This window comes from Nomascus leucogenys, chromosome 7b (assembly GCF_006542625.1).
Source record: "Nomascus leucogenys isolate Asia chromosome 7b, Asia_NLE_v1, whole genome shotgun sequence".
Classification (NCBI taxonomy): Eukaryota; Metazoa; Chordata; class Mammalia; order Primates; family Hylobatidae; genus Nomascus; species Nomascus leucogenys.
In genome coordinates, this window is record NC_044387.1 from 37,261,249 (window position 1) to 37,279,805 (window position 18,557).

Below are 18,557 nucleotides of genomic sequence, written 5' to 3' on the forward strand. Positions count from 1 at the left end.
GATTCTCCTGCCACAGCCTCCCAAGTAGCAGGGATTACAGACACCACCATGCCTAGCTAATTTTTGTATTTTTAGTAGAGATAGGGTTTCACTACATTGACCAGCCTGGTCTCAAATTCCTGACCTCAGGTGATCCACCCGCCTCGGCCTCCCAAAGTGCGGGGATTACAGCTGCGAGCCACGGCACCCAGCCTATAGTAAGTGTTTTATGAACATATTTTCTCTGGGAGAGGATATTTTTTCTACTATAAGTAATCTTTAAAATAATTGAATTTTTTTCATAGCCTTATACACTACTATTGCAAGATCATTTTGGTTTAAAACATATTTTTCTAGAAACATCAGTGCTTTCATTGCACAAAACGTTTTATTTTGGCACAACAACCTTTTTAAATAAAATACTTCATGTGCATTCAAATATTTGAAAATGTTTGCCTCTGATTAGATATATCTCTACCACAGGAAAATCTGAAGTTTAGTGATGCAAGTCAGAGCTTACTTAATAGTCTTCTGGGCCGTAACCTTATAATCTATAATAAAAAATAACACATACATGCATTTGTTCAGTCTCTTATAGGCCATAAATTACTTCCATAAATATTTCTTTGAAATTTACTTTAAAATAAAGAAATAAATGAAACAACATTAAAACCAGAAAATGTTAAGATATTGATTGATTCTCCCTTCCTTACCATTCCCCCAACTTTACTTTTTGGGGATGAAGGAAAGTAACAACCATGGTGTTTGTTTAAACTAAATACCAAATGGTCTTTAGATAAATTGCTTAGCAGTGAAAAATATGTTATTTATCAACTGTCAGGGGTACGTGGGGATTCCTTAACAGTGCCAGAAGAGGGAAGGGAACCAGCATTTATTGAGCTCCTACTTTGCATCAGTTTAATTCCTACAACCCTGCAAGTTAGCCATGTTCAGCTTCGCATCCTAAGCCTGGAATGTTTCAGTAACTTCCCCAAGGTAGCCCAGCTTGTTGAAGGTAGAGCCCAGATTGGAAGCTCAGAGTCTGTGTCCACATATACTTCTCCACTTCAAAGATTGAGCTTGGAAAAAATAAGCTTTTTGATATGGTCAGTAATATACAAATATTTATACATGATTAGTGCACTCTTCTCTAGGCATATAGACATACTTTGAAACAACTGAAAACTTTATTTAGAACAATCCTATTCATTGAGCATTTATTGACTCTTTCCAGAGTAGACATGACTTTGTTTTGTCATTACATTTCCCTTAGCAAGACAAACAAATTCACTCACAAAATTGTCATTTTGACAGTATCATTTGTGTTAGGATTCCTTTGTGTTAGGACTCCAATATTATTTGTGTTAGAATTCCAAATGTTTTCCTCACATTTGTCCTATTAGTTCTAGATATTAGTCTTTAATTTTTGTTGGGGCAGATTGCTCAGAGTCCACTGTGTTACAAATATCAGATAGTGATTCAAGTGCCAGGATTCTAAATTTTAAAATGTTAACTCCATGAAAATATTTTGCTTAAGCCGTCTTCTTTTCCTCAGCTTCCTCTATACCTCCTATGATATTCTTTATCCTTCCTCTTGGCACACTCTTTGAATTTTAAACTCAAAGTGAGTCAGGTGATGATGGAGCATTCCCTAAGCATTTGCTTTAATGATATTGTTATTATTATTATTATTTTGAGACAGGATCTCTCTGTGTCACCCAGGCTGGAGTGCAGTGGCATGATCACGGGTCATTGCAGCCTTGACTTCTTGGATTCCAGCAATCCTCCCACCTTGGCCTCCCGAGTAGCTGGGACCACAGGTGTGTGCCACCACACCTAGCTAATTTTTGTATGTTTTTGTACAGATGGGGTTTTGCCCTTTTGCCCAGGTTGGTCTCAAACTCCTGAGCTCAAGTAGTCCACCCACCTTGGCTTCCCAAAGTGCTGGGATTACAGGCATGAGCCACTGCGTCTGGCCCTCTAATGATATTAAAATAGGTGTTAACTTTTAGATATCTTTGTTTTCTTAGATGTGTTCTTTTAAAAGAAACTTCTATGTTATCTGGTGGAAATAGTCAATCAGGCTCCTTTTTAGCCACAAAATTGATATCTAAGACTTTACCATTACTGGGGTATTACAGCCATTTAGCACACTTTTTTTTCTTCAATATATTTTTGTTGTAAATTCTCAAGTTATAATGTTATAAGAAAAGAGCAGCTAAAATATGGGGGAATAGATGCAGTATCATTGAAAAACAAACTAAAAATATAAATGCTATAGTCTAAAAATTAAAAGCATAAAAGGGACTGAAGATGCAATATCTGAAATTATTAATCACTTTGACAGGTTTGTGATCTTCACTTAAATCTGGGGTTCTAAGAATATGCTATTGCTTTGAATTGTGGGAGAAGTAAATTAACTACAGATCAACTTCAGTAAAGAGATGTTTTTGTTAGAAATAGGCTTGGCTGTCAGGCATGGTGGCTCATACTTGTAATCCCAGCACTTTTGGGAGGTTGAAGTGGGAAGATTGCTTGAGTGCAGGAGTTCAAGACCAGGCTGGGCAACATAGTGAGACTCCATCTCTACAAAAAATAAAACATTCATTGGCACAGTGGTATGCACTTGTAGTCCCAGATACTGAGGAGGCTGAGGTGGGAGGATCACTGGAGCCCAGGAGGTCAAGGCTGCCTTAAGCCATGATCACGCCACTGCACTCCAGCCAGGGCAACAGAGTGAGACCTGTCTCAAAATAACAACAACATCAAAAAAGAAATAGATTTGGCTGTGAGTAACAAAGAACTGAAAGTCACAGCAGTTTGAACAAGTTTAGAGTCGAGTGCATTTTATGTTTAGGAAAAGAGACTAGAGGTAGCCAGATCAAGAGTAGTTTGGTGGTTTAGCAATTATTAAGGCCCCGAATCTCTCTTGTTTGCACTTCTGTCATCCTTAGTATGGGACCCTATGGCCCAAGATAACTTATTAGTCTCCAGCCATCCTTGCAGTCAGGAGAAGGAAGTGGAACAAAGATACTTCTATAAGTAATACATGGTACTTCCACCTAAATATCACTGGTCGGAACTTATGGCTGGGTGCGGTGGTTCACACCTGGAATCCCAGCACTTTTGGAGGCTGAAGCGGGAAGATTGCTCGAGGCCAGGATTTCAAGACCAGCCTGGGTAACATACTGAAACCCCACCACTTCAAAATAAAAAATAAAAAGAAAATTAGCCAGGTGTGGTGGCATATACCTGTATTCCTAGCAACTCAAGAGTCTGTGGTGAGAGGATTGCTTAAGCCTAGGAGTTAAAGGTTGCAGTAAGCTATGGTCATGCCACAGCACTCCAGCCTGGGCGACAGAGTGAGACTATGACTCAAACATAACAAAAACAAAAACAAAACTTAGGCGTCTAAAATAGGAGAACAAATTTATTTGGGGATGATGAAAAAATTCTGGAGATGGATGGTGGTGATATTATACAATAATGTGAAGGTGCTTAATGCACTACAAACCAAAAATCTTTTAAATGGTAAACTTTATGTTATGTTTATTTTACCACAAACAAACAAATAGTCATCAAGATGGAGGGGAGGCCAAACTGTGATCTTAATTTTGGATAGCCATTGTCCTCCTAAAAATCTGAGGTTCCATTACTAATGAAGAAAAGGAGGTTAAATACTGGGGAGTACGTAGCTTTGAAACATGTGTAATACAGCTGAAAATATAAAGGACAACAAACAAATACACACAAAAAAATACAGAAAGTCATGCATGACCTATGAAGTGAATTAATAAGTGGGGATTAATAATAATGCTTTTACTAGGGACAAAAAAAAAATAAAAGACCAATCTTTGGTATCTAATCCAGAATCTTTATATTCTTTTATTTGTTCAGTGGCATTGCCAAAGCATGGCATCAGGCGTATTTTGGGGAAGGGTCTGGCCCAGTTATGTTGGATGAAGTACGCTGCACTGGGAATGAGCTTTCAATTGAGCAATGTCCAAAGAGCTCCTGGGGAGAGCATAACTGTGGCCATAAAGAAGATGCTGGAGTGTCCTGTACCCCTCTAACAGGTAAGGATTTCACTCCATTAGTATAGCAGTTCTTGCCCCCAGTACCATGTGGGCCTGCCACAGCTTCCCTTCTCCTTAATTTCAACAACATTACCAAATGAGCATACAAATAAATACACCAAATAAAACAAACAAAAAGAATGCAAACCGTATATTAAAATACCATCTTTTTATTCATAGTTATTCCTGAATTTTTCAATTTAAGGCTATATAGTCTTGTAAAGCTAGATCAGAAAATAGGACTTTGTTGCAGTATATAGTACCCAATAGTCAAAATCAGTGTGCAGTGATACATTCCAGATATTAGGTGTAATAATTCCATCTTTAGTCCATTCATCTATTAACGGTTCTTGACTCAGAATGTGTTTAGAGCTGGTATTGATGCAGTTGTTGATTAAAGCACACTGTGAAAGAAACCAAGTTAACTTTGCTGTGCACAATTTTCAGACTATTCCAAATGACAGCATGCCTGTCAAAATGTGTCCTGTGTTGTAAGAAGGGCATATATGAGTACAAACTGGTGTGCCTGTATGTATTTACATGTTTAGGGAGAAGAAGAAGGAAATGGAAAAGGCAAGAGAAATTGACTCATCAGAAACCATTTAGTAAAAAGAACTTGAAGAAAAAAATGTTTTGTTTACAAATTTCTTTAGTGAAAATCAATAACTTGTTAGAATCTATGAAATACCAGATTTATGTCTTTCTCTTCACATACTTCTATACATGCAGCTGTTTTTATTAGCAGATTAACACATTAATACACCATAGAAATATATGTACGCCAGATTTTTAGCCAGAACACTTCATTTTCTTGAACTGCCATTTTCCCCTCCTTCAAATGAGGATAGTCTTGTAACATTGCTGTGATGCTCAGATGAGATAATACGTGTCATAATGCTTTGCAGACAGTAAAGTATTATATTAATAAAAGGTTTGTTGCTCAGAGACCTTTACTTTAAAAGATCCCTGAGATTCATGAAAAGTATGACCCTTACCCAAGATTATTTATATGTTTCATTAAGAGTTTTTGGATTATTTTGGATGGAAATGGCTTTTAAATCTACTTTTTTTGGAATTAAATTTATTGTACTATTTATCTGCTTAGAAGCTCTTTATAGAATTACAGGCAAATTAATTATTATTTGAGTTAATAAGATTCAAATTCAGATCTGTATTATCAATAAAAAAATAAAGGCGAGACATATCTTCCAGTTTTTATAATTCATGAATGCCTAACAAATAATATATGCATTGACATGACAGACTGTCTTTTACCCAGAATAGTTTTTTCTGTCATCCTATTTCAGTATTTTTTTCATTTGCAGTTAAAATTCTGAGCTATTTCCAAGTTACTATATTTTCTTTTTAAATTTAAATGACATGTATTGCTCTGACTTGAGACGAAAGTTATAGGAAATTTCCCAAATATTACTTAATCTAGAGAAATCTAAACAGATACTTTGGAATTATATCAGGATATATTTTTCTACATAGAGAATAGGAGTACCAATAAAAAGGGAAGAATATATGTATATATATGTGTGTGTGTATATATATATATATATATATATATTTTTTTTTTTTTTTCCATGAGATGGAGTCTGATTCTGTTGCCCAGACTGGAGGGCAGTGGTGCGATTTCAGCTCACTATAACCTCTGCCTCCTGGGCTCAAGCGATTTTCCCGCCTCAGCCTCCCAAGTAGCTGGGATTACAGGCACGCGCCACCACACTCAGCTAATTTTTGTATTTTTAGTAGAGACAGGGTTTCGCCATGTTGGCCAGGCTGATGTTGAACTCCTGACCTCAGGTGATCCACCTGCCTCAGCCTCCTGAAATGCTGGGATTACAGGAGTGAGCCACCGCACCCAGCTGGAAAGAATATTTTATTAGGACAGAAATGTGTTATGTCAAACTTCAGAAACAACGTGATAACCTCAGAGGGTCATTTAGCACAGATGTAATATAAGTTTAACAAAAGGCCTAGAGTGAGGCCTGAATATGGTGATATTTCTTATGAAATACAAATGTTGTTTTGCCTTTTTTTGAAAGTTGATTTGCTTAGTCTCTGTATCTCCTCCTTATCACAGATGGGGTCATCAGACTTGCAGGTGGGAAAGGCAGCCATGAGGGTCGCTTGGAGGTATATTACAGAGGCCAGTGGGGAACTGTCTGTGATGATGGCTGGACTGAGCTGAATACATACGTGGTTTGTCGACAGTTGGGTTTTAAGTAAGGTTCATTAATATAAAGGCAGTTAAATGCCAGATTATATTGTTAAAAATCTTATTATGTTAATCCCTACTTGTAATTTTTATAATAATAAAAATACCTGTTCTCTCCTACCTGTGTATGGAAGTACAACAATGAAAAATAATGACATTTTCTAAGATGATGAGTAACCACCTCTTGCTGTTTATTTCATTTACCTTTCCTGCCATGACCCCTCTTCTTGAATAATTAGTTGAAGCCGGGGTGACCTCTAAGTCCCCTTGTGTCTATTCAAGTAAGACTTTGAATGCTCGTTTTTATTCTGACACGTCATTACTGTTGGATGTTTTTAGTTTTGACATCATTGTCTAAAATTGCAGAGAAGTCTAGTGTCAAATGCTTTGGTATTACATTATTCCCTTTCTCCGAATGTGATGATAATTATCACTTTTATTTGAGAAAAACAGCCCTCTTGTTAGGAGATGACCTTTAGAACTTGCTTTTGACCTCCCTCTCTTAAAAGCTGAGTATCACACTTTGGGACATATATTTTATGTCACACACATAATGCATTCCAGAGTAAAGACTTAAGTTGGTCGAAGTAACTGCAAATGATGCTTTTGAGTTAAATATTTGAATGAAAGCTATGAATGCCCATTCTTTCTTGTTTTTCATATTTCTCTGTCATGCTTGAAGTAATCGTCTTATGCTTAAAAAAACTGGCAAAATTATTTCATTTTAGCTTGATTAGAGCTGATTGCAGATATTCACTACACTTTAAAAACATACCTTCATTCAAGCTAGGCAAAGCCATGTTAAACATATATTTTAAAATTTATAAAAGTAATGTAAAACCATTGAAAAATGATGAAAATAAAAAACTCCATAATTTTTTATCCTTATGCTATCATCATAATTTGGGTACATAACTTCATATCAGCTCTAGTAATGGACATGTAATTTTTATCCACATTTTTAACCTTATATTGCTACATACTCACAATTTTTAATGATAACAATATCCATAGAATTTTCATACTGTAATTTACTTAATATTAGGTCAGCTTAATTTTTCCTATGATAAGTAATGCTATCATGAAGATACAATATTCATATAATTTCCCCCTATTTTGTCTTTTCTTGGGCAGAGAAGTTACTGTAATTTTTGTGTAAAAGGGTATGATATGACAGCCAAATAAATACAATATACTGACAATTGATAAGAATTACTTAATAAATATCACTTTATATTTAAGTGGATCTCTGTTAGACTGCCAACTATACTCTGTTTTCACAGATTTAGAGAGATTCATAAAATCATGTTATTTCTATTTTCACATTTAGAGAGATTCATAAATCCTGTTATTTCTATTTTTCGTAATTTTTTCTTATTAATGAAAACAACACTGATTTTTTTCTCATATTTTATTTTGTTTCACAAATCTATGCAGAGTATTCACATTTATTAGTTTTAAAAATGTTCTCAATAATGTGTGTAAAAAGCTCTAAATGATTGTGTTAGAAGGTAGTCAAAGCATGTGCTATATTTGCTTCTAGTTTACAAAGGAATTTTTGAAAAAGAATATTCTTTTGTAATGAGAAAAAGTAAACTTTGGGTTTCTTTGTACAAATGCAATTCCAAAGTAAAATGACTTCCTGTTATCTGTTATGTAGTTGCTATGGACAGATGATAATCTATTTCGTGAAAAAATGGTCTATAAGTTAAAAGTGAGCAATATGCGATTTAGGCTTATTACTTTTCTAGCCAAGGCTTGATTAGTCAGCAAAATAGAAGGAAGAAAAGCCATAGAATAATTTAAAAGTTTCATTGTTTTAATTTATTAAAATATTCATTTTGTCAAATAAATTTAATAAATACTTGCATAAAAATGAAGAAAATTTATGTCAGATAGATCTCTTCATATTCTTAGTACAGAAATAATAAAAACATCAAGTAAGGGAATTATTATTATGAGTAAGAGTCAGCTCTTATAGACGGTTAGAACTGAAAGACGTCTTAAAGATTTTTAAGCTCTGACTTCTGGAGGTTTGGATTTTATGGAACAAAAGGAAATAAAATTGGGAGGATGAAAGAAGGTGCAGATTGACTTAATTTCTAATTAAAAAAATTTTTCAGATCTCCTATTTCTGCAGTGTATATATTTATTATACATTTAGGTTTTGTTTCTGTAGTGCAGTGTTACACTCAATTGGCACACAAATATAATTGATAAAAATTTTAAAGTTGAATTTGTATACCTTATGAAAAGCTAAGAATATTATAATTCTGATTTTGATGGGCTGAAATCTAAATTTAATCATGGATTAGGTGTAGTGCTTGAGCGATCACTAAACTAATCCACACTTTATTTCGAAAGAGAGAAAATCAAAGAGAAGCTGCTAAAATCAAATGAGTTCAGAGGGAGCATCAGAAGCAAAATGAGACAAGTGTTCTCACTTTCTGGTCACAATTTCTAAGGTTAGGAATTTGAGATTGATCTCTTTGCATTCTCTCTGATTGGTTTTGTAGACAAAACACAAGAATGAATGGAGAAAAAGTATTAATTTTTCATTTGTTATTCGTTGAAATAAACATTTTTAAGGTGATTAAAACATGTGATGGGCGAACATAGCTCTAAACTGCGTCCCCAAGGTAGGAGAAAGAACAGATACTTATCCTCTGAAGTCATGTCACTGAACTAAGTTGCTTGTGTTAAATGTTTTGTGGTTCCCTGAACCAAGAGACAGAAGTTCTGTACATAGTGTTTATTCAATTGTCACAGATATGGTAAACAAGCATCTGCCAACCATTTTGAAGAAAGCACAGGGCCCATATGGTTGGATGACGTCAGCTGCTCAGGAAAGGAAACCAGATTTCTTCAGTGTTCCAGGCGACAGTGGGGAAGGCATGACTGCAGCCACCGCGAAGACGTTAGCATTGCCTGCTACCCTGGCGGCGAGGGACACAGGCTCTCTCTGGGTGAGGACTGGCTGCAGCTTTCACGTTTCCATCATTCAGTAGCCATTGCACCTCTAACCAACGGCCTTGAATATGAAGTGTTTCTCATCTTTGGCTTTTTTTGGGGTCTATTTCCCATAACTGTCTAATTTTTAGTAATTTTTATGCGGAGAAAAATAATCTTTTGAGTCTCTGCACCAACATTTTGAAATTTCTACCCCTAAATTGTTTTTCTTTACTTAGAAAATTAAGTTCCTCACTAACAATGTTTACAATCATCTGTATCTGAAAAATGGAATAAAGAAGCTGCAATATCTATTCCCCTTACTCCTCGGTCACTTATTCTGATTTTCATTTACCTTGAATTCTAGTGAGCTATTTGGGACAGGATTTAAAATAAGAATATTCTCCTCTCCCTGTCTCATGGTTCATTTCTTCTGTAGTCCTGAAGCCTTGTCATTTGTTGGCCACCAACCATCCTTTGCTCTTTTAAGTTTCTCAGTGGTCTTTTAAGTGGATTAATTAAAGTTAATAACTCACCCATCTTTCTAGTGTAACTTGTTATTTTAGTAACCCATCAGGGACCTCTGTTACTCTTCATTTACATTTTTTTAGACTGGTTGGATAAAAGGTAACTAGCTCCTCTAACTGTATTGAAATAATTATAGATAAAGATCCTCTTGAGAGTAGATAGCAGTTAAACATTCTTGATAAATTTCTTAATGTCTGGTGAGGAGGGCAGAATATATATGAATGAAAAATACAGAGGGAAATGTTCAAAATACTTTGTTGTATGCTATTACAGCTTTATTATATATCTATCTGTGTGTGTGTGTGTGTGTATGTATGAATAGATGTTAAAATAGCCTTAGGTGGTCTTTACTTTTAACCTTGGACTGTATCAACTCATTTGTATTCTCCTGTTTGGAGACTGTGAAGCTGAAATCTTCATGTTATAAAGTAACAACTTTTTGCATCTCAGAGTATTAACCATATTACATACTTTAAATTTGTCAGAGTCTGTGGCTGATTCCTCATTGTACTCTACACTGTGAGAGCTTGGTGACACTGCATTAATCTAGCATTATACCAAGTTGAAATACATGTTTTTATTCCATCTCTTGCAGGCCATATTTCCATTTTTCTTTCTTTTCATTTTGTTCTCCTTTTCCCTTCCCCCTTCTTCTTATGAAAGATTTGTGATCCTCCCAGGATTATGTGGTGGATGATTACATGTGGTTGAGGGAGATAGAACTTGTTTGCTGGAAATGGATTCTGTCAGCCCCAGATAGCAGGTGTTGGAATCATGGGATGATCTACGCAGATATGCTCTGTGAGCTCCCAGTGATGAAATACTATGTGACCTGAGTTCTTTGTAGGCCTGTGTTGTTAAATATATCATATGGTTGAAATAACTAATCTTTTCTGTTCCCTTGAAAATCTTTTTAGTTCTAGGACTTTAGATGTGTTTTTAAAAAATTTAAAAACCTGAGGGTGATAATTATTAATAAAACATATGATCATTATTATGAATCTCTTTGGTTCTAATCTCAGTAATGTGTCTATTAACTAAAGTCATTTGTCTGAAGAACATTATGTCTGAGCCAAATATCCTTTTGGGATAGAATCATATTACTATTGGTTCATTCATAGATCATTACTTCCACCTACTAAAAACTACTATATATTTAAAAGGGAAGCTTAGAGGAGGAGATAACAGAATAACGATATAAATAACAGCATTTAGGAAACAATGGAGATTTTTTACGTCTTTGGCTCTGCAATGATGAGCTCTTGGACTACTGCTGTTTTCAGCTATTTGAAGGCTAATTTCTGGATCTTAACTTTATATGTCAAGGGAAACTTTTCTCAAAATTAGTTGTAGCCCTATAGACACTCTTTTGGGTCTGTGGTAGGTGGAATGCTCAAAAGCAGTGTTCTAGATTAGTAAAAGTAATTCTAGTAAGAATACAGTTACTGCGTATGTGAGTTGGCAGAAATTTCTGGGATGGTAAAAATATGGATTTCTCATTGTAATATTACATTAATTCTAAAGTTTAGAGTATTAAGTCCTGGCAAAGATTTCTTTCCCAGTGAGGTTGTTGCCTCTTACTCAATTTTACAGTATAAAATTAGGCTTAATTAAATTAATTAATTAATTAAGACAGAGTCTCACTCTGTCACCCAGACTGGAGTGCAGTGGCACAATCTCGGCTCACTGCAACCTCCACCTCCCGGATTCAAGCAATTCTCCTGCCTCAGCCTCTCAAGTATCTGGGATTACAGGTGCCTGCCACCATGCCCGACTAATATTTGTATTTTTAATAGAGATGGGGTTTTGCCATGTTGGCCAGGCTGGCCCCAAACTCCTGACCTCAGGTGATCTGCCTGCCTTGGCCCCCCAAAGTGCTGGGATTACAGGTGTGAGCCACTGAGCCCGGCCTAAAATTAGGCTTTTACTGTGTATGTATGCAAGTTAGAATTTATCTTTTTTCTAAAAGACAGTATTATTTTATAAAAATAATGTATTATGTTACAGGAAAAATTGAAGAAAACTGCTGAAAGTCAGCTTGAGATATATATTAAAGATAACTGCATACCAATAGGATTGTTTAGCTTTCCCAAAAACTTTATATATTTAAGATTTTAGAAATAAAACATGCTAAGTATTATTATTTCTGTAACAACACAAACTTAATAGTGACAATGTATGGATGGCATGACTTTTGTCATCCAATTTCCCTTCAAGAATTAAGGATTTAATGATTTTGTAGAATGAATGGATAAAATTAGGTTCAGAAATATTGTATGCATTATTTTTACAAAGCCATGCAAGTTATACTTTAAAAACACTTTATCATTTTTATTTTCAGAGTATATGAAAATTTGCCTATAAAACTACCAGAATGGAACATGTAGATCTAATTTCATGTGCAAATGTTTTCTTAATTTTGAACCAAATATCCAAAAATATAAAAAGTGAAAACTTTAATAAAAGAATTTCATTTATTTGATTTTGGTATCTGAGGATCACTTTTTCACTTTCTGTTCTTGCAAAGAACTCCCAAATTTCAGATATATTAATGAGAAATATGAAGTTTCAATATTGTGTTTCATGACATAGCTAAAACTCCAAGTTTTTATCCAGCTAATAGTAAGCAGTGCATACACAGAGTGCATGCCATAAACATTTGTTGAGTTTGATTTTGCTCTGTGATTCTGCTATACCGCCTTGTCCCATGAAGTGAACATGATTAGGTCTAGACACTGGGGAGCCAGCAACTCTTGGGGCAACACAGAAGGATGGAGAAGTAAAAAATGGGTCAGAGGAATAAAAATAGAGTGTGTCCATCTTGCTAACAATATTTTCTTTTAGTTAACCAATGTTGATTTAGTAACTTCACATATTGGTTTAAACATATATTAAATAATATATTGTCCATTACCTGCAGACTTCTACCTCCTTAGTTCTGCTGATAATTTTACCGTGCTTTATTGTATTCCCTAATTCCTTACCAGCAAATCTTGGCCCTGAAGCTGGAGACTCTTCTAGTAACTAGGTAATCAGATGTGTGAGTGTTAGCTTGCTTGTGTTGCTATAACAAAGTTCCACAGAGGTGGCTTAAACACAGATATTTATTGTTTCACAGTTTTGGGGGCTAGGAGTCTACACTCAAATGTCAGTAGGGTTGGTTCCTTCAGAAAGAACTGTGAGGGAAGGGCTTTGTGAGAGAGAGATGCTCCAGGCCTCTCTCCTTAGCTTGTATATGGCAGTCCTCTCCCTGTGTCTCTTCACATCATCCTCTTCATGTCTAAATTTCTCCATTTTTTGGGAATACCAGCATATTTGATTAGGGCCCACCCTAATGACCTCACAATTCAACCCATGCAAGTCACAGTGAGGAGTTTTGATTCAACATCGTAATTATTGGTGTGGTGATATGTGACACTTTACAAATCCCTTCATTTGTGTTAACTTAGATAAATCTTAATTTGCTAGAGTTCAGTTTCTCAGCTTTTAAGTCAGTAATTTTTGTGGCTTAATTCTTTCCCTTAAAATCAATAGAAAGCCTTAGATGAAAATTGTTCCTATTTACTGCTTTCTTTTTCTTTTTCTTTTCTTTTTTTTTGCCTCCTGCAGCGTTAGACTTGAATCAAGTTACTCAACTATGAATGCCAAGGTTGTGTCTATTTATATCTTTCTAAAAATCTTGTCTTCAGCGTATAAACTTCTAGCTCTGTTCATGGATAAATGAACAGACATGAAGCAAAAACAAACTCAAGTTAATGTTCTTTTACTATTTAGAAGTAAGGTGTAATAAGATAATTCACAGTTTTATAATGCTATTCATTCATCAACAAACAGCAATTGCATATCCTCTCTATATGCCAGGCATTGTTCCACAGTCTGGGGATACAAGGTTGAGCAAGGCGAGCACTTTGAATTCAAGGCTGCAAGAGTGGATAAAATTTTACAAAAGTGGATAAAATTTTTATTGATATATCTCCTCTCTCTCAAAAAAGTATTTCCCATCTGATTTTATAGCTGATTTAAAAAGAACAATTGTGTTTTGTAGAGTCGCTCATGCTTTAGAATCAGTTCGCTTGTTTGGGCTGTTCTAATACTTTTGAATCATGACTTAGGTTTTCCTGTCAGACTGATGGATGGAGAAAATAAGAAAGAAGGACGAGTGGAGGTTTTTATCAATGGCCAGTGGGGAACAATCTGTGATGATGGATGGACTGATAAGGATGCAGCTGTGATCTGTCGTCAGCTTGGCTATAAGTAAGGAAAACCTAATTATTTGGGATGGTTACTGATGAGCATATCTGAATTTTTAAGCTTATTCTAATGAGTTACTTCTTACTTAAAAAAGCTTCTGTCATTCATTTGAAAATACTGGCCACATATTGATGTGATCCAGAATTATAAAGAAGTAATAAGTAGAGCCTATTCACACTTTTCTACTCACAAGAAATATGTCACATAAGAAATGTAGCTTTTTATCTAATAACAAAATAGTCTAATAACTCTGACTAGTCATAATGCTGCTTGTATCAGCTTCTATCAGTTAACCTTTTCTCTGTGATTGATGTTTCAACACTGTAGCCTTTTAAGGGACTCTAGAGTTATTGAAAATACTGTTGGTTCTCATTTTTCTTGGTAGTTATGAAGTCGCTGTGGACACTGAATTAGCAAATGCTGAGCCATTGCTCCTAGAGCTGAGGTCACTGCTCTCCCTTCTTGTTTCAGCTTTCATACTTGTAAACAGTTGTCCTCTTTTACAGTCTGTGTGGTGCCAATTTTTTTTTTTTTTTTGCGTTTCTGTGCTTTCTTTGCTGATGACTTCACTGTTTAAAATGGCCCCCATTTGTAGTACTGAAGCGCTGTGTAGTGTTCCTAAGTGCAGAAAGTCTGTGGTGTGACTTAGAGAGAAAATGCATGCATTAGATAAGCTTCCCTCAGACATGAGTTACAATAAGAACATGGCACTAAATAGAATATGAAAAGGACACTTTTTACAGTATGAGAGGAGCAAAAAAGAAGGCAGATCATCTGTTCGTTAGACCTCAGCTGGGTAATTTAAAATTTTACTGGCTCTGCATATGTCGTGAATGACTGTGAAAGCACCCTAAGTAATGATTTTGAAGTAACAAAAATATGACAAATGTTATAATTCAGAGGGTTATACATTTAAGATTATATATATATATATAAATTGCCTAGCTCAGAGTAGATTACTAATAGTAATTTGGATTTAAAACTATATCCTTAATTATATATCTATGTTCATCTTAAATATTGAACAGTTCATATGGTTATTTTCTATAAAGAATACGTTTATTTTGAAAAGCCTTTCCGTTTTAATAAAAGTTCACATGTTGGGGGTAAACTTCAAAATCAAAGTTGTTTCTAGTTACTCGATATTACTTCAATTTATGGCTCAGTTTTGGACCCAGTTGCAATTCCAGTTGTCCTACATCCAATTAATCCTTCATTTGTGATATAAATTTTCAGTTTTCAAAATATGGGGCAGTAAAGTAGGGAGAGTCTACATTAATGTGAAAGTGAATTTAGTCAGTGGTTAATTTTAAATTTCTTCTGCTCGCTGTGTTTCTATCACTCCTTTTTCCATTTGAAAAAAAAATTATTCTTGTTCTTGCATTATATTCCCAGTACATTTCCTCACCCAAAATCAGCCATTAAAAGATACTGCTCTTTGAGACTGGTTTCTTGGCCGTATTTTAATTTATTGTTTTGGTGGAGGTGATCCAAGAAACCTAGTATTACCTTTGGAAATATAAAGGGAAAGATTGGCACCAAAGTTGATCTTCAAATTGTGTGTCTCAGCTAAGTTTAAGGAGAGAAAAATTTTCTAAGCATGTTCATCAAGCATCATCAACACACATACAGTTGTGTGTTATTATTTGGATTTCTTTCTAAATTGTTCATTGCTTTTTATTGATCATCATTGATGTAGTTTGGATATTTGTCCCCACCCAAATCTCATGTTGAGATGTAATCCATAATATTGGAGGTGGGATCTGGTGGGAGGTGTTTGGATCATGGGGGCGGATCCCTCATGAATGGCTTAGGCCATCCCCTTGCTGATAAATGAGCTCATGCCCTGAGTTCACATGAGATCTGGTTGTTTAAAAGTGTGTGGCACCCTCCCACCCTGCTTTCTGCTGCTACTTTTGCTGTGTGACTTGCCTGCTCCCCCTTCACCTTCTGCCATGATTGAAAACTCCCTGGGCTTCAGCAGAAGCCAAGCAGATACCAGCACCATGCTTCCTGTAAAGCCTGTAGAACTATGAGCCAATTAAACCTCTTTTCTTTATAAATTACCTAGTCACAGGTATTTCTTTATAGCAATGGAAGAATGGCCTAACACAATCATTTAGTCCATTTAACATTTAACTCAAAAGTAAATTTAGCCTCATGTTAGGATGGCTATGATCAAAACAACAAAGGATAACAAGTGTTGGTGAGGATGTGGAGAAACTGAAACCCTTGTGCACTGTTGGTGGGAATATAGAATGGTACAGCCACTGTGGAAAATAATATGGAAAATAGTTCCTTAAAAAGTTAAAAGTAGAACTACCATATGATCTAGATATCCCATTTCTGGGTATATGGCCAAAATAATTGAAATTAGGATGTCAAAGAAATATCTGCACTCCCATGTTAATTGCAGCATTATTTGCAATAGCCAAGATATGGAAACAGCCTAAATGAATGGATGAAGAAAATGTGGTATGTATGTATATATATACAGTTACTGAAAGACAAATACTACATGATTCCACTTATATGAGGTATCTAAAATAGTCACACTTATGGAAGCAGAAATAGAATGGTGGTTATCAGGGGTTGGGTGGAGAAGAAAATGGGAAATTATTTTTCAATGGGTATAAAGTTCCTGTCATGCAAGATGAATAAGTTCTAGAGATCTACTCTACAATATAGTACCTTTAGTTAACAATATGGTACTATATACTTCAAAATATGTTGAGGGTATAGATCTTATTTGTGTTCTTACCAAAGCCAAATGAAAATAGAAACAGAACATAACAAAACAAACCTCAGAAAAGAACACAAGGAAATTTTTGGAGGTGATGAATGTATTTAGCACCTTGGTTGTGGTAATGGTATCACAGATACATACATATGTCTAAACTGGTGAAGATTTTTTATATCAGTTATACCTCATTAAAGCTAAAAAAAGTGATTTTAGATGAGAAACACAATCTAGATTAAGTGAACAAAGTTTGTTGGAGCTTTCAATATTTCTGTAATACTTATTAATCAAGAAAAGCATCAAAAGACTTTATAATTGCATTTTAAATAGTCTCATAAGTAATTCAGTAATTTAATGTTACTATAACAAATTGGATAACATAATCTGCAATTTGCCATCAAATAGCATTTAAATGAGAATTGTTTAGCTATTTGATTAAATATACTTGAATATTTTTATAATTTCCCACTGAAGGGAAATTGGATTTCATATAATTACATGTATATATATTTTCAGTATATATATATATAAAATTATAAACAGGTATGTGACTAGTGCAGAGGATCTTTCTTTCATCATGTCTATTTTGAATCACAAAAAATCTTTAATAAAGTACTTATTTGTAGAAGTCAATACAGGAAACTTTGAAGCTATTATAAGGTTTGAGCCTCATGAATAGGAATTTCAGAGATCTGTCCTCCAGCCAGTTCTGTGATGCATGAGGATTAGTCCTTGGAAACACTGAGAATCCAAATAGTATTAGAAAGCCTTTTCATAATGGGAAAGACAGAAATGAGATAATAAAAAAGGAAATGTGAATGGTAACTAGTACAGATATGCTTAAAGTGAACAGAAAGTAAAAGGCATTATTTATTGATGCATTACATAATGTCTGACAAAGTCCAGCATATGAGCATATTGTTTGTAGATTGTTGATAGAGAATGTGTTGAGATCAGTTAAATTCATTGACATAGACTAAGTAGTCATGTTGGAAATTCCATTCTATTTACACTTTATGTGGATCCATTAGCATATGTTCCAACATAGCATTGTTTTTGAACATGTTTGTTAGCATATTAATCCTTAAAAAAATTTTAAAAATTGTATATTCTCACTGCTTTAGTAGAGATCTAAAATTAAGTATATCTGATATCTATTTTACATTTCAACAGCTGCAAAGGACTTAATTTCTGGTATATGTATGACATTTGAATATAAAACAGTTACACCACTCTTAATTATATCCAGTGAAATATAAATATAGTAGTTTGATGCTGCTATCCATTTAAAAAAATACGTGAACAAAAAATACTTCTTTGACCAGAAATTTTACAGTTTTTTATTCTCCTTGAAATTGTATTTTAAATTTTCTTCCCCCACGGAATCTCAATGTTATTATGCCTTAAAAATATGTGTGTATATGTATATATGCACACATATATGCACACACATATACATATACACATGTATGCATATATACAGATATACACACACATAAGTACATGGAGAGAGAGAAATTATGCTAACAAGTTTCAGGTTTCTCTGGATTTTATAATTTCTAGTATACAACTGATAATAAACAGCAAAAAATTTAATAAAATTATTAAATAATTATTTAACATAGAAAATAAAAGTTTGCCAAAGCTCTCATTTCTTAATTAGACCTATGGGTTGGGTTTGTGTTGCTTGGATTAAGGAAGCTTCATTGCTATCATATATTTTGAAATTTTCTTTTGCCCCCTTTAGAGGCTTTCAGACTTTGGAGGAATGCACTGTGGTAGGATTTGGAATGAGTGCAAGATATGCTTT

At 34.6% G+C, this 18,557-nt stretch overlaps 1 protein-coding gene across 1 annotated transcript in view; it reads left to right on the forward strand.

The window, feature by feature from the left end:
• Positions 1 to 18,557, forward strand: part of PRSS12 (serine protease 12) — a 74,459-nt gene that overhangs the window by 32,047 nt on the left and 23,855 nt on the right. Inside the window, exons 5-8 of the mRNA XM_030815755.1 lie at positions 3,877 to 4,055; positions 6,145 to 6,286; positions 9,049 to 9,245; positions 13,869 to 14,010. Of these exons, the coding sequence (XP_030671615.1) occupies positions 3,877 to 4,055; positions 6,145 to 6,286; positions 9,049 to 9,245; positions 13,869 to 14,010 (660 nt within the window). The remainder of the gene's footprint in view (positions 1 to 3,876; positions 4,056 to 6,144; positions 6,287 to 9,048; positions 9,246 to 13,868; positions 14,011 to 18,557) is intronic.